The sequence below is a fragment of the Erpetoichthys calabaricus genome, chromosome 13 (genome assembly GCF_900747795.2).
Source record: "Erpetoichthys calabaricus chromosome 13, fErpCal1.3, whole genome shotgun sequence".
In the NCBI taxonomy this organism is placed as follows: domain Eukaryota; kingdom Metazoa; phylum Chordata; class Cladistia; order Polypteriformes; family Polypteridae; genus Erpetoichthys; species Erpetoichthys calabaricus.
The window spans coordinates 71,917,213-71,940,874 of NC_041406.2; the positions used below are offsets into that span (position 1 = coordinate 71,917,213).

Here is a 23,662-nt window from a genome sequence, read left to right on the forward strand (position 1 = left end):
GTAGTGGGGTCTCTACAAGTCAGGATGAAGGCTGCCATACTGGACAATGAACATCTGCAGCATTGTGATTGCATATGTATGAGGTTGATTAGCATTGAGGCGTGTTCTCAAATGCACATTTACAAGGTAAGTGTGAGTGATAAAGAGTAAGGTGCATAGCAAGGAGTGAACAGCAGGTTTTATAAATCAGATTTTTTTATTCCTGTATACATTTTCCTGCTTTTTGGCATGCACATATTTTCATGCTTAAACCCAAGTAAAGTTTTATAAATGAGGCCCCTGGTCTCTTTAAGCTTACTTGAAAAAGAGGAGGTGTGAAATTAAACCTAAAGGAAATACACATCTTAACTCGAGCATCTAAAAATTCAGCCTTAAGAACAATATAAGATTTCTTGCTTTTGCTCCGTCACACTATTATGGATCTTATTTTGTCTCAATACGAAAGTCGTATGATTGAGCGACTCTTGCCTGTTTTATGGCTACTGATTGGGTCTAGTTGTTTCGTTGTGTAGTGGGTGCGGCAACGTACTGTACCAGTGCATGCTCCCCAGCTTGACTTGACTTGACTTGATTGGGTCTAGTGTTTAAGACCTCTGTCATTTGCTCTTAAGAAAAAACTAGCAGCACAATCTTTTTAATGGACACATGTGCACACATTGGTTTTGAAAAACAATCAAACCTGTTTGCCTTAAACAAATATTGAATATTGTTTTTGTGTTTCCATTAGTGCCCTCCTAAACATTATAGGGTAGTACAACTACTGAGAGAAGAATAGTCTGCAGCATATTGTATTCCATCATAACAAAAGACATAAAGATTAAATGGTGTTCTTTTTTTCCAAGGTAAGGATGGCATTAATATGTATGATAAATACATTTGAAAACAGGTACACTGGTTCGTATTTGTACCATTATTATGCTGCTTCTATCAAATTATTTATTCATTCGTTCTTGGCTGCATTAAAAACAAGACAGGAAGCAACCCCTGATAAGAAAATAATCCAATATAGGAAACACTTCCTTACACAGGTTCAGTTTGAGGTTGGCAGTGTCTCAGACCTGCACATTTTTGTAAACTGAAAGGTCATTCAATTGAATTATATTTGTGGTGCACTCAAAAATTGAGAAAATATGTGGCCGCAATAATTTTTTATTCTAATAACTTATAAACGGTGACCGGAAAGAAGCGCACAGGAAATATCCGCACAGAAAAAAGTCATATAAGTGCATGGGAAAAACTGCACACGGGGAAAAACCACATGTGGATAAATGCGCACATGGAAAAATGCGCATACAGCAAAGGCGTATATGCAAAGAAGAAAAAAATGTTATACATCGCAATAAACGAAATTGTATAATTGTTCACTAAACATATTTATAAGCTTATATGTTTTAATTTGTGCTAATTGGGGTAGTGGGCTGTAGGATGGTCCATAAAATAAAATAGTCATTAATCCTTTTATTACAGTCATTGTTGTGCCTAAATTACCATTTATTTCACCGAGTAATAATTTCCGTTTGTTTGCGCTAATGCGATCTTTACTATCATTTTTTTGAGACTTTCGAATTTTAGTACTTTCATTATCTCTAACCTGCTCTGCATGTGTATCACGCCAGCGTTTTTGAATTCTTTATGACGTTCTACTTTGTCATCTTCTCTTTGTCTTTTATTTCTAGCCCCGGGCGTGGTTAAATCTCTTGGCACAAAGTCTCGTCTCGTGGGACATGAAAGTATCTCTGAAAAAGTCACGTCTCATCCCAGGATTTTTTTTATTATAATAGAGAGATATGAAATGTGATGGAGTAGCATCGAGGGATTACTTATGTTACATGAGTGTATTTATGTGATCCTGTCTATTCTGACTCTTGGTGAAATGAGGAGTATTGAGCACACACCCTAGAATATGGATATAGAACAGGAAGTGGAATTCTGATGGGCATTTATACTGTTAAATCAAAAGGGGGGAAAAACGCTGGGACTGAAATGATGAAATGTATATGCAGGGTTATGATGACTTCATTGAATACAAATAAAGAGACACAACTTGGATGACAGACTGAAAGCTGTATGATTTCATTGCTACTCAACTTTACCTGTATTCCACAGACAACAGACTTCAGTGCCAAAGACCCGAATGTACAACGCCATTGAAGGTTGGTGGAGACTTACATGTTTAACGTAGCTCATCCTTTGGAGGAGGCAAAGGTTGCATACACTTCAGGACTTGCGGATTTATCATTTTTGTTGCTGTAGACCACTCGTGGGTCCCGTAACATATGCCATACTAATTTACAATATACTGTCTATTACCAAAATGATACTGCGTGTATTCTCATTTATACTCCACAATCTATTGTGCTGCTCCAGCTACTGATACATTGAGCATCAGTGAGAAAGATGTACTCCATCTTTCTCATGCTCTATATATTTCTTTGCTTTCCAGTCTAACCAGACATCTGCTTTAGTTACATTTATATTATGTGACCATAGCCAAGCATTTGGTCTACTAGACCTGCTTGGGGTTTAATGAAACTTGAGAACCTCTGCTATCAGGCAGTTGGTGCATGGCAAGAAGCAAATACCAGTGTTCATTGTTGATTGATACCCCCAAAATATGTTTAAATAGTTTACTTATTCTTAGAATGCTTTGTACTTTCAAAATTCAGATTTTATAAGTTAAATCTAAACCTGTTAAAAATCACTGATTTACTATAGTATTAAAAGTGTCAGAAATTGAAAAATAAAAGTGACAAAAACTGATTCAGCCTTTTATAAAATATGCTTTGGTGCTGAATAGCTGGCACAAAACAGAAATGCACCCTTCAAACACAGTGTTACTCAAAATGAGTTATTTCCCTTGCCATTTTTTTAGCCATGTGCCATGTTTACCAACCATCCTGTATTTCACATTAGAGTTTCTTTCTGTTATTTGGATTTAAAAGCTTGTAGTAAAAATGAACTACATTGTACAGTAAATCACATATCTACTATAATTATGGCTGCTTGGCTCATACATTCACAGTGGTCATTGAAACCTTGAGTAAGTAGACAGCCTGAGAAACTGAATTTAGGAAGAGCCTAAATTATTATTATTATTATTTTTTTTTTTTTTCCATGTCATCTGGTTGACTGAGTTCCCAGTTTGGGCAACTGTGCACAATTGGATATATTATTAAAGACAGTGTTTTTTGGGGGCTTTGATCTGGAAAGCTGCAACAAACTGTTTGCTGTAATTCTTGTCCCTTACTTCTATACTAGATGCCAGGTACTTAGCACAATAGCATAAGTTACTTAATGTAAGAGGAGCAAGTGTGAACACATGCGTTTGCAATTCCTTTTACTTTTTGTTTAAAGAAAACATGTGCACTATACTTAAAGGTCTCTGCTTCTACTTGAACACTGGAAAATAAGCTGAAATGCTACGGAAACATACAAACTACTACTACATCTATTCTAAATCAACAGTACCAGGCTGTATAGTGAATGTAAATGTTCATTTTTATCTGACCCTCACAGAGCCCCTAAAACCCATCCATGGACCCCCTAAGAAATACCCCCCCCCCCCCCCCCCCCCCCCCCCCCCCCCCCCCCACGGCACTAGGGGATCCGTGCTCCAGAAAACAGCACAGTCAAGGGAAGATCAAGTCATAGATCTGATGACATAGGCCTAACCGGGCACTCCCACTCTTCTAGGAAATGCAAACAAAGATTAAATCATTTTGTCATTGATCCTAAGTCTCACAATATTTATGGTGTATGGTATTTATGGCTTCTCAGTGGTTAACACTGCTGCCTCGCAATAAGGAGGCTTTGGTTCGTGTCCCGGATCCCCCCTGCGTGGAGTTTGCATGTTCTTCATGTGTCTGCCTGGGTGTCCTATGTGTGCTCCGGTTTCCACCCACAGTCCAAAAACATGCAGGTTAGGTGGACTGATGCTACTAAATCAGCCCAAGTGTGCAGTTGGTGTGTGTGTGTTTGTGTGTGGGTGTTCGCCCTGAGATGAACTGGCACCCTGTCCAGGGTTTGTTCCTGTCTTGTGTCCTGTGCTACCTGGGATGGGCTCCAGCACCTCCCACAACCCTTTTCAGGACTAAGCAGGTTAGAAAATGTCTTCCCATGGGTTGGAGTAGCAGCTTAACATTGTATCACAGTCATCAGTTACCTCAGCAGAATACTGACAAGAAAAACAGAATAGAGGAGTGTCAGCAATAGTTCATAATGAGTACCAAATGGTTTTAGTTATAATCACAAACCCAGTATCGGGATGACCACCCAGTTGGCAACTGGAAATAGTGTGCTGAACTAAAGAAATAATATTAACTTGGATTTAAATGCTGAGACCAATGAGGAATTACTTACAACAGATATTTCCATCGCCTTTGGGGCTAAATGTTCAACCTCTCAAAATAGTATTTTTTATGTTTGGAGCCCAGAGAAGACCATAACCCTGTGACTGTAATGTATGCTACATTCTTTTGGTAATGGCCTAAGCCATTTAAAGCTATTTGTATATATGTGAGAAAAACGATTTGGAAATCAGGCATGAAGGTAATGAAGACCAATGTAAAGGCTTAAGAACAGGCACTATGTGGTAGTATCGCCCAGTTCTATTTATAACACTCACTTACAGCAAGATTTTGATTTAACTGACAACAAAAAATAGAATGATTTGAGCAGCCTACAAATAACAGATTACATTAGTTAGTTCTAGTAGAAATAAACATTTGAATGCTTTGAATGCTCAATTTTCTTGTGTTTTTAGATGTAAATGCAGATTCCTGGTACTGTTGTAATGTGGGTGGTTTATGAAAGATTGGTATCAAAGTTTATTTAAATTCTGTAATGATTCAATAAAACTTGAGTAAAACAAATGTTTAGCCTTTTTTTATTAAAATGTACCCTGCAGTCTGTATCATCCCCTAACATGCCTTTTTTTTTTTACTTTATTCATAGGAAATTAGTTATTACTCATTAACACTTTTATCTCATCAGCACAATTAATTAAGAACATGATAGGAAAAATAGAAAAAGCTGAGTTTGATCGACTTACAGTATGATTGAAAGCCTATATAATTTTTTAGTTATCTATATATATAAAATTCTTTTCGCGTTTGAAACAGAAATTACATATGACCACGCAATATGGAAATTACGTATGAAACGGAAATTACATATGACCACAGAACATATTATAATACAGGAACTAATCACTTCGTTTGTGGACGCCATTTTTATTTCGTCTTTACGAATTGTTATTATTTGTGTGAGAGTTACTTTACTGATATTGAAAAGAAGTAAACACAAACACACCGATCTATCCCATAGAAGTGCGCCCCGCGTCGCCATCTCCCACCCTTCATCTCTGGACTACAGCACTGAGCTGTCCGCCACCAGGCGCGTTCTGATTGAGAAGTTTTATTTATTCGTCCATGTGCTGTCGCGGAAACTGCCACATTGTAACTTTTTTTAGTTGGCAGTACTTGATAGTAGAAGAGATAAGGAAAACAGCTTTGCATCTTTCTACTTTTTAACTGCGCCGAGCTGTAAACAATTTGAAGACGAGGCTGCCTTCAGCGGCGAGGGGTTGTGAGAACAAAGTGGACGCTGGGAGGCGCGGAATGTCGGGCTATTCCACCGGGTCGAGAGCTTCGCAGTTTCGGGCAGCATCCTCTCTTCTCGCACTGTTTGTGACACTTCAAGTGCCCCGTTGGCTCCTGGGAGAGTGGAAATCTTTGTGAATGAGTGTAATCGGCGCCATCAAAGCAGGACTCTGTAAATTGCCCAGCACGACTACTTACTGTCCCTTAAGGTGAGTTTGGGTCACTAAAACCCCACAACTAGGGATTCCCGGACATTTTTCATTCCCGCATTCCCGGAAAAAAACGGGAACAGCCAAGCTCACATATATAGCATGTAAAAGTGTAAAAATTGATCAAGAAATAACAGAGTTATAGTTGAAAATAATTAAGGTGGCGCCATTGCTGCAGCTTGCACTTCATCAGACAATAGCTTTGAACAGCAACTTGAAATTGCAATGCGTCAGTCTGTTTCGTCCGCATTATCTGTGCCAAGAAACTTGCCATCACAGAATGATGACAAGAAACTGGATGCATCAGTAAAAGCTGAAATGGCGGTGTTTCAGCGCAACGGCAACCGTGGGTGTTGTTTAGAACAAGTGTATCAGTATCTGATGATTGTGCCGCCTACTTCAGTGGAGGCAGAGCGTGCTTTCTCAGCGGCTGGCGTACTTCTGCACTTCTGCATTTTTGCCAATACTGAAATCAATTTGATAAATATGTAGACTAAAGTATGAATGTATGTAAGTGTCAGAAGCTACCCTTACATCTAAAAAAAATTCTTCTCATTACAAGACATTCAATGTTATTCACAAAATATGTTAATGCTGTTTCTGTACTGTGACTACGCCAAAAGCTAGACTGAAAATGTTTCAGGTTACAGGTAGTCGTCGACTTACAACCTATGTGTTTTATGACCATTCGACTAACGACCGCTACCATGTCTCAGGGCCAAGTAACAGTTTTTGTCACACCAGCTCCGTTTGCCGTGACTCATTCATCTCGATCTCTTCTTATTACCTGCAGTGGTTTAGTCTACGTTCAGTTACATTTGTCTAACAAATATTGGAAAAAAATGAAGGTGATCAAGCAGTATGAAGGAGGAAAGAAAGCACATGCGATCATATGTGACTTTAAGTTATCCTGTTGTAACCATTGTTTTGCCGCATGTGCTGTACTGCTGTGCACTGGCTTTGAATACAGTTAACCTCTGAAGCTTCTTTGTTGCGAACCACCACTAAGACTTGGGTCCCCAGCGAACAGGGCACTCATGCTGGGGCTCTCCCTCCCAAGCCCCCTCGACTCCCACTGTCTTCTGCAGAGAGCCGTATATGATCCTGGTCACTCCTGCTCCTCTGAAAGGCTCAGAAGGAGTGACCCAATCCATCTGCCCTTGAGAGTCAGCCTTACACCCTGCCAGGGCTGTCCTTCCAGCTGTCTGCCTTTGTTCAAGCGAGCCTGCTCTCCCTCTCTCTCTCTTGCTCGCTCGCTTGCTCCTGCACTGGCTTTTTCAGCTTCTTGCCTTCTTCTCTCCTTAACCTCCATCTTCTGTTCTTTTTCCTTTCTTTTTCCCTCAATCTTTTGTGCCAGCCTGTAGTTATACGGCTCTGTGGGCACAGCGTCTTAATCACTCACCGCAGGAAGCCAATGAAACAATAGGGAACGATTGCACCTTCAAGTGCAGGAGCATCTCAACCCAACTACCTCATTAATTCTGTGAGGTTGCGCAAGCGCGCCCACAGAGACTGACACGGCCAATGAATTATTAAAAAAAAAACGTCATTCTTTTGGAGCCGTGGACCCGCTATATCACAGTCAGCTCCATGAACTTTGGGGTATCACAGATTGGATAACAAATTTTTCCTTGTTAGTGTGTGCTTTCTTATTTGATTTTCTGGTTTAATTGAACTCTTGCTTTGTTTTCTAACTTAGATTTTTGCGTAAGACTCTCAGTTTTGGAAAAAGATAGGATGGGCTTTTGGATAAGAATTTAGGCTTGGCATTCAATGATGCTTCATCTTCTGGTTGTACAATCTTTTCTTGCTTGCCCCTGCACAGGTTATATCACAAATAGCCATATGTCAGTTGAAATCTATAGTTCTTTTTCAGAATACCCACTGCACTGTTGTACCTTAATCTGTGATTACAATGGTAAGGGTAGGAATAAGCAGACTTCAATTAATGTAGTAGAACAGTCATAATAACATTTTGAATCTCAGTTCCAGAAGTGATAATTGACCTATCATATTATATTATATTGTATATTTAGTAATTATTCAAACATATATTTAATTGTTACCCAAACTGAAGTATACTCAATAAAGGTCTGACACATTGCTAAAAGTGTTAATTTACATAGCTGTGTGATTATTAACATAAATGCCACATTTACAGCTAGGTCATGTAAAAAGTTACTAAATTAATTCTCTGATTAATTAATATAGCTCAGTTGGTCTGCACTTAGGAATACAATATTACTTTTTTTGTTTAATGTCAGATATTAAACCAAAAACAATGTGAAAATTACTTATTTTTTTATCTGATATTTATGTGTGTGTGTGTGTGTGTTTCTTGATTTTTCTGAGAAAATAAAGCTGCCTGGTGTGACCTCAACTAAAGGAGCAGTATCAGTGCTATTAAGCTAAGTAGACATAGCTGCCTCAGTGGTCAGTGTAATGTTATTACTCCAAACAGCTTTTTTCCCAAGTGGGCTGGCCTCCCAAGAGCTGAATGTAATCAATTAATTTTTCTTCTGCTACATTTGAAATTAAAAATGCATGTTATATAAGGACTTTTATAGGAGCATGCAGTTAGTTTTTCTGTCTTCCCCACTTTCACTTTGCACTGGGACATTTAAATGATGAGTTCCACGTGTGCTGGACTCATGTGGCAGTTGAATTTTTGTAAGCGAGTATTCCTTTTGAAAATGTTTTTTACTTTTGTTAAGTTTTGTTGAACGTAACTGAGCTACCTAGTTTTTTCCTGCCATTTAAAGCTCTCCACTCTTCACCATTTTGTATCCTGATGTATTAGTCTCATAAAGTCAGCAAATAAACATTTTGTTCTCTGAGTATAATACTCGGGCATAGCTTTTTTTGTTTTTTTTTATTTGGTTTGTACCCAGTAGATGTTAAACTTCAGTGATGTTTAAAACTGATACCAACAAAATTCATTTTCATTCAAAAGTTTAAAAAGACTTTTAATGATGATGAAGTTAAAAACTGTGTATTTGTATTGAGCTTTGGCATATATGAGGTTTAACATGATAATTTATAAAGATACATATTCAAAAAACTACAAAAAATGAAAATCAGTTGATATCCTGACTTTTTTTTTGCTAAAACTGCAGATATACTGTAGCTAAAACCACAGGGGTTAGCAGACAATACATGAGTGGAAAAAGAGCATTGGCTTTAAAATGCAAGTTTACTCAATATGACTTCTCCTTGAGTCTGATAAGGAAGTTCTTCATGGTTGTTTAAACTTTGTAGGATTGTATTTGCTTTACCTGTCAAAATGCATCTTGCAAATTTAGTTTTAGTTTCAAAGTTTATACAGTTTTATTTACAATATACAATGAGTGATTTAAGAATGCAGTATTTGGGGATGTTAATAACTGAGTCAAGGAGGGCAAAAATAGTGAGAAAAGCGCTATGTAAATGTAAAAAAATTATTGCTGGGCAATGATTAAAATTTTTAATCGCATGATTGTCTGTGATTAATCGTCCAACAAATCAGAGTCAGTTTCAGCAATAATACGAAAAAAGTCATCCATGGATTATTTTGCTTTGAGCATTCACTTTGGTATCTCTCCACATGCCATTTTAGAAGCTGTTTGCTCTTCGCTATTCATGCACACGCAGAGAATCGAGGTCAAATCAACAAAGCTAACTTTCCTTCTAGCAAAAGCGTATCGAAAGCGCTGTAAAAAAGAAGATCACTGATCTCTATCGATCGCTAGTGAGACTGAGGCTTTCAAAATAATAATGCAGTTTTTGTTATTATTATTAACGCGCAATAAAATAATTGTCGGCATTAATTAATTAATTAATGTGTTAACTTGCCCAGCCCTAAAAAAAAAATATTATTAAGGATTTTTGCATATGTTTGCCAAATAGCACAGTAACAGGAGAATAAAGGTATATTGAACTGCAAACAAATTTGTTAATAATAATTATGCCTTCATACACAAACAGGAGATAAATGAGAACTAAACCAATGGAATATTATGCTAATGAGAAAAATGTAGCATGATCTTTGGTTAGATATACGCTAAGTATAAATGAAATTAAATATGGTTTCTTTTTTAATTAGAGTATGTGTCTCAATATTTTTATTTCGCACTCTTAAATTTACAACTGAGTACAATAACTTAATCTAATACTCATTTGAGTGCAAGCTACAACATCCAAGAATTTAGCACTGTAAATGATGAAGAATATAATTTCAACAATCTATCTAACTTATTCAGTTGGGCCTGATATTCTATTTAAATTGGCACTGAATGGGCTACTTACTGCCAACCATTCCTGTCATCAGCCATTGTACAACAAGACAATTGCATACAATTAATTCAGCTATGCTACTGTTTTTTCCTTGCACCCAATTTTGCCTGCCTACTGAAAATTTTGTGGAGGGTTGCACTGTTTCCAAGTAAGCAAACGTTTGGGAAACAACATTTTAAACATCATTTTGAACTTTATGGAATAGTTTAATATTTCTAATTTTAATATAATTCAAGTAACTAATACAGTCACACCCTGGTGGAAGAACTGATTTTAATTTATAGATCCAATTGTCTTTATCTCTGTGTGTTAGCTGTTAGATGATTTGGATTATGTTACATATAATGATTGTTGTACTTTGTTATACAATGAATGATGATTTTATTTTTTTTTTCTTCAGCAGTCCAGGAAGTGGTCCAAAGTTCAGAGCCGCAACTGCCACTGCTAATGAGCAGCAAAAGGAAAAAGTATCTACAGCAAAGGAAAGCAGAAGCAATGACCATTATAGTGCTGGAGATGGGGACATTACATTTGGTTCAGACTCCAAGAACTCGCAGATCCTTTTTGTTTCCACGGGCAGTGGTCACACCTCAGATGGAAGGATTGGTCTGCAGTCTACAGTAGAGTATAACCAAAGATCTGGAGTTTCCTTTTGTTTCTCTAAAAAGGCCCAGCTAAAACTAGAATCCTCTGCATCGGTTTTCAGTGACACAAATGATGCCGAGGAGCCTCAGAGTCATAGAGTAAAACAAGCCATCGAAACCTTTCTGCCCTACATTTCTGGACCAGACGATATGGTTGATTTTACAGAGGATGAAAACCCAGAAAACCAAAACAAGGAAAAATTAAAGTTGGAAAGCCAGGAAAGTGAACCTGACAGGCCCCAAACTCCTGCTACCCAAAGCAGATGTGAAAAGCAGAACTGCCCTGTAACGTTTTTATCCAATCTGGAAAATAATTTATGCAAAGAAAAAGCAGAAATTCATAGTAATGCAGCTGCGGCCACAGATTTTGAAGAATGCAACGCATTCACCTCTTATTCTTTGTTAAGTGACATCCACAGAGGTACCTGTAAAGGGAATATTAGTCATGAGAAACAAACAGTTAAAATTCAGGGATCAGCAGAAAATGAGAAAAGCACATTAACTGTATGGGATTCACAAATGTTTAGCAGGGAAGATTTACAGAGCTTTACAAATGATATAAATGGAACATCTGCTGTGAAAGAAATATTGGAACCATCTTATGGATTAAATAAAAACATCGGACCATTCCTTGATGTTCTTAATAAAGATGGATCAATGATGCTGAAGTGGCCATCTGAACTTTTAATGTATACTCAAACAGAACCAAGCATTTCTTACAGTTGCAATCCTTTATATTTTGATTTTAAATGTTCCCGAAAAAAACAAGGTACTCAAGATGACACACAGCTCATGCAGACTAATGACACTCCACCAGTAGCAGCAAATGCCAGGAGGAAAGATTCAGAGAATGAAAAAATTAAAGAGAACACCACAGAAAAACAAACTTTAAAACATTCAAATTACTCTAAACCAAAGAAACCTAAACATTTCAAAAGGTATAAAGCATACAAAAAAAAATCAAGTAAGAAAGCACACTGTGGCTGGCAGCATAGTGTAATTGTGAGTGACAACGATGCAGTCAATGCATATTTAGAACAGGATAATATTCCAAAAATTAAAGGATTATTCACAAGCCAGTTAGAATTTAAGAAACGGAAGAGACTGGGCAATGACAATGAGATGATGGAACAGGATGCTAACAACTGGAATTCTACGTGTTCAGTGGCTAAAAAAAGCAAGCCTTTCACCCGTGATGCTCCAACCAACATGCTAAAGAGTCATGAACATGTTATTTCAAGGGATACTTATTTAAATAGCAGTTGCACCCTTACATGTTTCCATGAGGACAAGAAAAAGTGTTTGTCAGTAACCTCCAATTCGCATAGCAGTTTTTCAGAACTAGATACAGAGAGTGAAGGGCAGCCTTCTCAATTATGGACATATTCTCCCTCTAACAGGTCTTCCGTTCTGTCTCCATTAGATTCTTCTTACTCCAAAACTGATGAAACCCCATCAAGCTATAACAGATCTTACAGCAACTGCCATTTTGGAGAGGACAGCACAAGCAGTGATTCTCATGACTCAGTAGCAAGACTGGACAGTAGACACCATGATTACAAAAGCATCTATCGACACAAAGGAAGGAAGAATTTATCTTTTTTCAAGGAAACAGATTATGATGAAAATGATGCATATTGCAGATATTCAAGGAGTAGATACTTCAGAAGGAAGCATCAACAAAAGCTCGAGCAAAATCAAAGTAGAAGCTCGGTCAGCAGCAGCACATCTACTCAAAGCAATGATCACGTTCTTTCATATTATAGTTCCAGCCGAAAAACACAAAGTTCTGGCAAAACAGGTTCTCGATCAAGGCATTCAAGCTGTAGCAACAGTTTAAGTAAAACATGGCCTAATTCTTTGTCAAAAGAAAGCGCCCATTTTTTGAAATGCACGTTAAGCAATAGCAGGAGGGCAGCAAAGGTTTTTGGGAGAACCCCGCACTTTGACCATGTAAATGTTGAATTGAACAACAAAAGGGAAAATGTATGTAATGGGAGTAATAATGAATGCATATCTGAGCACCTTCCAGAAAAGAAGATGTGTGTTCTGCAAAGTGCTCTTGGAAAGGACCAGTTGGAGAACTCTTCCCAAGACAAAACCAAGGATTCCAGTCTAAGCTGTGTAAAAGTAAAGAATCGACCCCTTGCATGCTCTGGCTCACGGACCGCACCTTTAATCACTAACACTTTAGGCCTACCTTTGATAGGAAAATTGCCTGCGGCAAAGAAGCAAATTAAGAAGGGTGAACATGACAAAGCAAATATACAGAAAAGCAACAGAGAGAAAGGAGCCATTTCTTATAATAAAGAGAAAGATCATATTTTTGGTGATGCACATTTTAATGCTCACCTTCCTGGTGAGGTAAAGGAAACCGCACCAGGGAGCAATAATCAGTCCTCAGAAAGAATAGTAACAGAGCAGAGTGTACCATACTCTAAAAAAGAAGAGCCTGGTTTACTAAACTGTTCACCAGATGTCCAAGACATTGCAGGAGGTTTTTCTTCTCTTGATCCTGTTGATTCCAACGATGACAAGCAAGCACATTTACTGAACCTAAGGGAAAACTCTGCCTTGAAGGAAGACATCTCGCTCACTGCTTCTGAGCGCCATGCTCATTGTAAAGTGGATGCTACATCTGAACTTGAGCCAAATTTTAAATGTGTTTCTCCTCCACTGACAGAACAGCCCATAATCTTTACACCAGATGAAATTGATAAATACAGATTGTTACAGCTTCAGGCTCAGCAGCATATGCAACAGCAACTTCTCAGCAAGCATATAAAGGTGCTGCCACCAGCTGATTTACCAAACTTCGGTGCTGCCCAAGCCTTTCACCCCATCCCTGTCCAGCAGCCCAGTCCCATGGCATCTATTCGCCATGCTCTACTTCAGCATCACGCATTGGCAGCCTTCACATCAGGTCTGCAAGGCTTACACCCTCACACAAACCACCAGCCTCTGCCACACCTTCACCCATTCCCTCCACCTCATCTTACTCCTATTTCACTCTCTCCAATTGCATCTGCCATTTTCCCTGCCCATCCAGCTGCTTTGCTGACAGGTCACCCACTTCATATCGTCCCAGCTTCATCTTTGCGGCCGGCCCATCTGGCCCTCCATTCGCTCCCACATAGCACTCTTCTACCCGCCCTTCTTGCTCCATCTCCAGCAATGGCAGCAGTGGCTGCCTCAGCACTCCAGCTCCATCCATTCCTTCATCCTGTGTTCCCTGGCCAGGATTTGCCACCGCACTCATGCCCAAACACTTGAGCACATATACACTGCTGGACATACTCTTTGAAACTGGAGAAAGCTGTAAGGTTGCTTTATTTACTAAAGAAGTGCAACATATTGTAATGGTTAAAGGAAAGCTTTGCCTCCAGTTCTTAATGGAGTGCACAAAGTAACATCTCATCTGCAGATTGCGATTACTACCTTTTTATTAGAACTTTACAGAAGGAGAAAACTGTAGCTTTCAAAAAAAAAAAAGTAAGGTGCCTGTGTACACCAGCAGTGTGTCACATAAAAGAGATCCTCTGCCTTATTTGTTTTACATATCTCTTACCTGTACAATTTCTTGGTGTTTTTTTATTTTCAACTCATATCAGCAATTTCACCATATGTTTATTTTTTTATTATTTATATAAAAACTTTTAACCCTCAGTGTTGATGTGGTGTCAGATGTTTAACTAAGAGAAAAAAGTTAAACCCAGTGGATTCATTGGCAAGTTTCAAAATTATTTCAAAATACTGCACAATATTTCATCAGCTACATTGGAACTTTGTAGTTACATAGTTATACTTTTTGGTGGATGATTTCAGCTATAGTACTGTGCATTTATGTGCATGGTGCGTACACTCAGAAATATATTATTCTGATTAACCAATGTTCTGATTATATTAAAATTTTTGTATTCATGCAGAAACTGTACAGAAAATTGATCTCATTTGATAATAGGAATACTGTAAGTACAGTTCAAAACTCATACAAAAAGAAAGCAGAGGAGATTACAGAAGCATTGTGTTCCTGTTTTTGTGATGGAGTAGAGCTAGGGGCCGAGTGATTTAAATGTCAACGCAGCATGCACCTTTACAGTTATCTTTTAAATTAAATGTAATGAGTTCTCAAGTAGCTGTTTGCAGCAAGATTATCATTAGACAATTTGTAAAAATTGCAACATTTTGTATTTTTATGTCTAAAGCCAGCAATCAGTCAGCAAGTAAACTGAATTGCACTGACTATATCATATGAAATGCTGCTTTTTAGGCATTCCCACATAGGGGATTGTAGAATAATGCAATAATCTTTTTTTCAATATGTATAAATGACATTGAGACCTTGAAATGTATTTATGTACTGTACTTTGTAATGTACATACAATTACTGCTGACGTGAGGTACACAACACTGTAAAATATTCTGTATGATACCCTTTAAAGATACTTTTTGTTTACTGTTATTTTTCTGCAAAAACTGTTAGTACTTACAATTAACGTGTCTGTAAAATAATGTGATGGAAACATTAAATATCAATGTTATCTAAGAAGGAAATACATAGTTATTTCTTTTAGTTTTGATATAGTGGGAGTAATTATGCTACACACTATTTGCATATAAAACATTTTTGTATATAAGGTTTATGTTTGTGCTTTTCATGAGGTTAAATAGGTGTGTGCCTCCTTCCATTCATGATAAAACTTTCTAAATTACAGTTAATGACTGACAGTATTTTAGTTAATATTTTGAAAAATATTTCAGGGTTGTTTTGTGGATGCTAGTTTTGGGGAATGAGAACCTGTTGGGATGAATAGCCTGTTCTCGTCAAAATTTTTCTAATGTTCTAACCTATCCTGGCAGCAAAGGACACAGAGCAGGACCCATCCCTGCATGAGATGTTACGTTTATCAGAAAACAGAGTCACTCCCAAACTAGACACATCCACTCACTGAACAAGTTATTAGCAACACCTGTACACCTGCTTATCCATGCAACTATCTAATCAGCTAATCACACGGCAGCAGCACAATGCATAAACTCCTGCAGATACAGGTCAGGAGATTCAGCTAATATTCACAGCAAACACCAGAATGGGGAAAAAATGTGATCTCCGTGATTTTTAGCGTGACGGGAATGTTGGTGCCAGATTTGTTGGTTTGAATATTTCTGTGACTGGTGATATTTTCACAAACAACAGTCTCTATAGAGTTTATTCAGAATGGAGTGAAAAACAAAGAACTTGCTGTGAGTGGCAGTCCTGTGGATGGAAACACTTTGTTGATGACAGAGATCAGAGAAGAATGGTTCAAGCTGACAAAAAGGCTATGGTAACTCAAATAGCCACACTGTACAGTTGTGGTAAGCGGAAAACCATCTTAAAATGCACATCACATCGAACTTTGAGGTGGATGGGTTACAGCAGCAGAAGACCATGTTGGGTTCCGTTCCTGTTTGCCAAGAACAGAAAGCTGAGGCTGCAGTGGCCACAGGCTCACCAAGCTGAAGAGTCGAAAAACGTGGTCTGGCCTGATAAATCTCGATGTCTGCTGAGACACACAGATGGAAGGAATTTGGTGGAAACAACATGAATCCATGCATCCAGCCTGCTTTGTATTAACAGTCCAAGCTGGTGGTCCTGGTATTATAATGATGTGGGGAATGTTATTCATGGCACACTTTGTGCCCTTTAATACTTATCAATGATCGTTGGAACATCACAGCATGTTGGAGTATTGTTGCTGACCATTTGCATCCCTTAATGTCCATAATTTACCCATCCTGTAATGGCTACTTCTAGCATAACAATGCACTTTTTTACAAGGGAAAAGTTGTCTGAATCTGGATTCATGGACATGATAATGAGTTCAGTGTTTTCCAGTGGCCTTTCCGGTCACCAGATCTGAATGCAATAGAGTAGTTTTGGGATGTGACAGAATGGGAATAACATCCAAACCAGTAATTGATTCTAGAAACAGCCCCTCATAGCTAACTGTTCATGTTAAAACACAAAAAGGTATTTGTGGCAGACAACTATATTTCATCCAGTTATAGCAGGAAATTTGCTTTTAAAAATGTGGAAAAGGTATAGCACTCTATACTGTACGAGGGGCGTTCAATAATTTATCTACCTCAGAAGGAAAGAAAACTTTTTTCATTTTTTTTTTTATTTTTTAAAATAGTCCCCTGATAGCTCCATACACTTCACCTTTCCTGCAATGACTTTAATCCCTTTGAAAAAAAATCTTCTGTTTGTCCTTCAAACCAGGAAGTCACAGCTGCCTCAAAACACAGTTTCTTCAAAACTCAGAACAGGAAATAATCTGAAGGTGCCAGGTCAGGACTGTAGGGTGGATGGTTCAGCTGCTGGAACCCACATTCTTGGAAGGTAGCCTGTGACTGATGTAACATACGAAACGCGGCACATTGTCATAAAGAAGCAGCACACCTGCTGTTAGTTTTTCTTGTCTTTTCTCCTTGGTTGACTCCTGCAAAGCGATCATTGTTTTACCGTAACTCTCCCTGGTTATGTTTGTCTTGTATGGCATGAACTCCAGAAGCAAAAGTCCTTCAGTATCCCAGAAGACAGTTACCATGACTTTGCCTGCAGACTTTTCTGTGTTGAACTTTTTTGGGGTGGGAGATGATGACTTCTGTCTGCATTGCATTGAATCCATTTTGGACTCAGGATCTCTGTGATAGACCCAAGTCTCATCTCCAGTCACCAAACGATGAAGACAATTCTCTTGGTCTTCATGGAGCATCTCCAAGTTCTCCTGACAGCATTGGAGCTTGGTGGCCATTCTTGGGACCCATCTTGCACTGACCTTTGACATAACCAACTTTTCATGAATTATTTACCAAACTGTACCTGCCAAGATGCCCATTTCGTCTGCTATTCAGGAAACCTTAATTTTTCTGTCTGACAAAATTAAATCCTCAAACTTTCTCGCACATTTGCTTCCACAGGCCCATCCAGTGTAAGGGTCATCTTCAATGGACACTCTTCCCTGCTTAAACTGTTTGCTCCAAAATTTTACTTTATAGGATGATGGGGCAGACTCACCATAAATTGCAGTCATGCATTCATGAATCTCCTTTGGCTTTTTCCCTTCTTATGTGAGTATTTTATAAGTGAACATTGCTCCAACTGTAGCATTTTCTTAATTGATTCACACGAGGACTCTCCTGGTATTTTTCGTACGTCGCTTAAATCATCCGAGATCAGGTGCCTCATCTTGGATGAGTTAATGCCGATGACACTCATCCGGGATAGGTCGGTTTTTCAAACGCAGCCGTGTATTAGATTAGTCTGGCTGGATCCAATCATACGAGATGAATGCGCGTGCCTGCGCTGAGTGAAAAGCCCATATATATTGAGTCTAGAAAACATGATCAGCAAGTCTTTGATAGGCTGTAACAAAATGACAGGGGTAACACTGCAAAAGCAGCCCAGACCAGAAAAGACGGCTGGCAAAAAGTGGCCGACAAATTAAATGCTAAGTAGTATGCATTGTACTTACTGAATGCAGCGTTTCATTTCCTATGTGTCAGATTAATTATTATTTAATATGTCATAATTCCAGATCAAACGTGAGCACAAGGAGAACATGGGAACAGGTTAAAGTGAAGTACAAGAATATACTTCAAACTGGTAAATATTGGTATATAACTATTTAAAGAATTGTTGACATAAATAATCATATATAATATAAAAAACATTAATTTTAAAGCTAATAAGAAGGCAGACAAGCAAAAAACAGGTGGAGGTCCACGCGGTCCCTACCTAACCCCTGCACAAGAGTTGGCTCTCCAGTAAAATGCCCATCGCCCTGTTTCTGAGGGCATTCCAGGGGGAAGCTCCTCCTCAGAACCAATGGCAGGATGCAGTGGTCACTTCATTTCAGGTAAAGGATGGTCATTGCATATATTTGTCCTCCATGTGTGCCATAGGTATGTTCCATATACCCTCTTGTTGGATCAGCTGCAGGGAATGTCATATACCTTGAACCTGTGTCTGACCAAAGAGATATTGACGAAGGTCAAATATTTGATGAAGACACTGTCTGATTATTCATCAGGAGGAGAGGTACATTTTCCAAATAATATTTGATCAAACTCCACTCTGATCAGTCCCATGTGCCCCAATTACATTTGGAAATCCTGGTAATGAGAATGTTAGGCTGATTGAGATTCTTCATGGAACTGTGGGTGTTTTTGCCTGTGTATTACCTACCTGCAATGGCATGAAACGCCTCTTTTATTGTCTGCACATGCAGGTGTCCAGGAAACACAATGAAAACCCGAAGGAAATATTTCAGAGCCAAACAGACTTGCCGATTGCGCAAAACCCTCTCTATATGAAATTCTCTTCGTATAATTTGCGCACCAATATCAATTGGTCGCTCATTCATGAACGGCGAAGCCATAACGGGATGTTTTCCACGCACCGTCACCAATTACGTGTGTAAACTAATCCGTGTTTACGTAGAACAAACCTGCTCCGAGCAGGTTTGAGGATTAGGATGTGTTGCTATGACAACACTTCCAGCAAGAGTTTCGAAAAACCGACAGATCCAGGATCAGGCCAAATCGTCAACAATTACATCTGGCTAAACGACTAATCCACGTACGAAAAATACCCCCCCCTGTCTCTTGGAATGTTAGACTCGCACTGAGCCACAACTGTGTATGAGTAATAATGAGACATGTCACATGCCCAGATAATTGTTTCAACATACTTGCTACTTTCTTTCATACTCCGGCAGATAAATTATTGAACATTCCTCGTATGTTTAAATAAAATTCCTTTATTTTCTTCTGATTTTAAATGCATAATTCACTCTTCAGCAACAAAAAACAGACCAGACTTGGAGCAACTTAAATTCAGAAAGAAAGCATTCATTATGGTACTATTTAAAATCACTACTACTCTGACAGTCATCACACAGATTGTCATATAAGCAATAGGAGCAATACTCATTTAGAGAATAAGTTCTGATATTACAGAAGATGATTTATTTTAGAGTAAAATGACAGCAGCCAGCCAGATCATTAGAAATAAGGATGGGGGAGTGGCAAAACACCTTAATTTAGTGTTTATAATAATCAAGCAAATATAACAGCTTTCCTGCTGGTTTTGTTGAGGTTTTAGATTGATGAAAATATAAGCAGAATTTTGATGCTCAAGTTTAATCAATTACATTGTATTTACAGCGTCACTGTGAGCATGGTACATGTCAGTAAAGCACTGTGCCTTTTTGAACATGATGAAATCTGTTTGTTGCCAGCTGTTTACGTTTTGTTCAAAAACAATATTATCCTCTAAATTACATCTGTGATTTTTACTAAAGGCTTGAGGACACTGGACCCCAAAACCAGAGTGTTCTTCATGTCTGTCAAAGGAGTGCAATTTGCTGTTACAACAGAGTACTACACTTAGTAATTTTAAGAGATTTTAGCTTAGCCAAAGAAAGTACATTTTTAAGCATTTTGTCTTGTGTATTATCAGTATGTTTAATTTGTCTGGTCCAAAAAAATTTCTTCTTTAGTTTCTGCCAGCATTAATTCCCCAACTCTGCAAGAAATCATCTATTGGTTAAACTCTTACTAATACTAAAAGGAATTTAAAACCTTTTGAAAGCTTTATTCTGACCTGACAAAAGAACACTGAGAATTGTTAACATCATCCTTTTGGTAGCATAACAGTCTCAGATGACGAATATAGCTGCTCATTCAGATACCCAGCCACTCTGATCAATCTGGTGTTGTAGGCAACAATAATAAACCCCAGCAGACCAACTGTGAAACCATCCACAGAAAGAAATACATCATGGGATAATTAACCACCACAATTAGGCAGAGGAAACACAGGCTAGTACCACCACCATTAAGGCTCTCTTCTGGTGCACAGGCAGGTCATCAATCTCCAAGTATGGATAGGCCTCTAGCCAGACATGGAGTGGATACACTTGTCACAGTTCACATTAAAACAAATGCCATGGTGAAACTAGGGTACCAAACTTTCAAGACAAATTTCAGGAGGTTGTGAAGTGAAGTGGCCATATGCTTTAGACATAATGTTAATTCAAGAACACTTCAAATGGTAAATGAGACAAATGTAGCTCAGGACACACAAAAAAAAAATCAGCAGTGGTCTCTCCTAGACTTTCTCATATGCCCAGATATGGGATTGGATATTTGAGGAGTAAACCACAAGACAATGATTATATTTTTATATTATATACATTAAAGACCCATCAAAAACAAATTAAATCAAACTAATAATATATTTAACAATTATTATAAAAGTAAAGTTGAATAAATCGGACTCTGCAGCTGAATGAATAAAAGGTAAAGTACCACTTCTGGTTAACATAAATTGCCCAAAAGTTGATAGAAATCTACGTTTTGTACCTAAAACTTGTGTATATAAATTTGGCTGACCTACAGTAAGTGAAAGCGTACTCCGGTATCGTGTTTACAGACACACAGTCATAATTCCAAACATGGTATTTTCGGACTCAGGGAGGTCTAAAACATCGAGATTCATCAAAATCTCGAAATTGAATTTTTGGCAGATTCCAATATTTTCCCCATACTTCGTATATGAGAAAGTCAAGGAGGTGTAAAATATGGAGATTCATTTAAATCTCAACATTGAATCTTTGGACGATTAGAATATTTTCCCTATACTTTGTACATGAGAAAGTAAAAATGATAATTACATTTATATAGTGTAGTGTTCTCACTACTCAAAGAGCTTTACATCGAGAGCAGGGAGCCACTTCAACCACAACCAATGTGTAGTACCCACCTGGATGATGGATTACTGCACCAGTGTGCTCACCACACATTAGCTGTAAGGTGGTGAAGGGGTGAAAGAGAGACAGAGGGTATTTGGGGGACAGAGTAGACAAGACTGTGATTGGTAATTTAGCCAGGACATCAGGATAAACCCTACTCTTTTTCGATAGATGCCAAGAGATCTTTAATGACCACAGAGTGTCAGGTCCTCAGTTTTATGTCTCCTCCAAAGGATGGTGCTGTTTTTAGTGGACAATGTCCCCATCACTGTGATCCTCAAACAAATCACAGGGTTAAATTCCCCCTGCTAGCCTCACAAACACTTCTTCCAGCAGCAACCCAAACTTTTTAATTAGGTGGTCTCCTATCCAAGTACATGCTTAGCTTCAGGTGGATGACCTTTCCTAAACACAGGTGGTATGGCTGGCTGCTGTGCTAAACTACAAAAATCTCATGCCCAACTCAATCTTTCTATAAAAGTGAGATCAAAATGAGTTGTGGTGAAGAGTGTGTAAGACAGAGTATACTAAAAATGCAATGACAAAAGGTTGTCAGTTCCTGACTAGGATCATTGCCAAACGTCCTAAAAGAAATTACTAAATCAAAAGGGCTAGGCAATCATCAAACTAAGAGCAAAAAAGGAATCAAAGTCAAAAGCACAAAAAACCTTGAAAAGAAATTGTTGAAGAACCTAACATAATTTACTTACATAAAAAATGCAGACGCAATCAAAATGTGCAGCTCGCTGATTGATTGAAGAGGTGCCACTATTGAGGCAAAATTCAGTACAAACTTCTTATAATAGGATGTCAGGCCCAAGCACTCACAAACTTGTTTTCATATCGGCAGAATTGGCCAATATGAGACCGCTGCCACCTTATCTTTCTCCATGCGGATGCCCATGCCACTCACACAGGGCCCCAAGAATGATATGAGCCCAGTGATATCATACACAAGCACATACATTCAGCAGGCCAAGCTGCCTACAGGCATGAGATATGATTTCATCACAAATAACTAAAGTTAAAGAAAAACTGAAAACAGAGGAGCAAAGAGTTAATATTTTTTATATAATTGTGACAGAAAGCAACCAGTAAAGAGAAGTTTAAGCATATGTAATACATGTTTGTAGTACAAGTTATATACAGTAGACATTTTCTCTGTATGTTATTTCTTATGTATGTGAAGGAACAAGCTAACAAAACATGTCTTTGTCAATAGCATGTTTGTAATGGGGCGGCACGGTGGCGCAGTGGGTAGCGCTGCTGCCTCGCAGTTGGGAGATCTGGGGACCTGGGTTCGATTCCCGGGTCCTCCCTGCGTGGAGTTTGCATGTTCTCCCCGTGTCTGCGTGGGTTTCCTCCGGGCGCTCCGGTTTCCTCCCACAGTCCAAAGACATGCAGGTTAGGTGGATTGGCGATTCTAAATTGGCCCTAGTGTGTGCTTGGTGTGTGGGTGTGTTTGTGTGTGTCCTGCGGTGGGTTGGCACCCTGCCCAGGATTGTTTCCTGCCTTGTGCCCTGTGTTGGCTGGGATTGGCTCCAGCAGACCCCCGTGACCCTGTGTTCGGATTCAGCGGGTTGGCAAATGGATGGATGGATGGATTTTCTCTGTATGTTATTTCTTATGTATGTGAAGGAACAAGCTAACAAAACATGTCTTTGTCAATAGCATGTTTGTAATGGGGCGGCACGGTGGCGCAGTGGGTAGCGCTGCTGCCTCGCAGTTGGGAGATCTGGGGACCTGGGTTCGATTCCCGGGTCCTCCCTGCGTGGAGTTTGCATGTTCTCCCCGTGTCTGCGTGGGTTTCCTCCGGGCACTCCGGTTTCCTCCCACATTCCAAAGACATGCAGGTTAGGTGGATTGGCGATTCTAAATTGGCCCTAGTGTGTGCTTGGTGTGTGGGTGTGTTTGTGTGTGTCCTGCGGTGGGTTGGCACCCTGCCCAGGATTGTTTCCTGCCTTGTGCCCTGTGTTGGCTGGGATTGGCTCCAGCAGACCCCCGTGACCCTGTGTTCGGATTCAGCGGGTTGGAAAATGGATGGATGGATGGATGGATGTTTGTAATGCTGAAGATTCCATGTCAGACATTGAGCTACTCTGGTGTATAGTTTAGCATTTTCACCTCACGTGTTA

General features: G+C 38.9%; 1 protein-coding gene across 1 annotated transcript in view; it reads left to right on the top strand.

The window, feature by feature from the left end:
* Nucleotides 1-14,403, top strand: part of LOC114663763 (zinc finger protein 804A) — a 699,900-nt gene extending 685,497 nt beyond the window's left edge. Inside the window, exon 4 of the mRNA XM_051935915.1 lies at nucleotides 10,482-14,403. Coding sequence (XP_051791875.1) covers nucleotides 10,482-13,998 — 3,517 coding nt within the window. The 3' untranslated portion in view covers nucleotides 13,999-14,403. The remainder of the gene's footprint in view (nucleotides 1-10,481) is intronic.
* The last annotated feature ends 9,259 nt before the right edge of the window (nucleotides 14,404-23,662 follow it).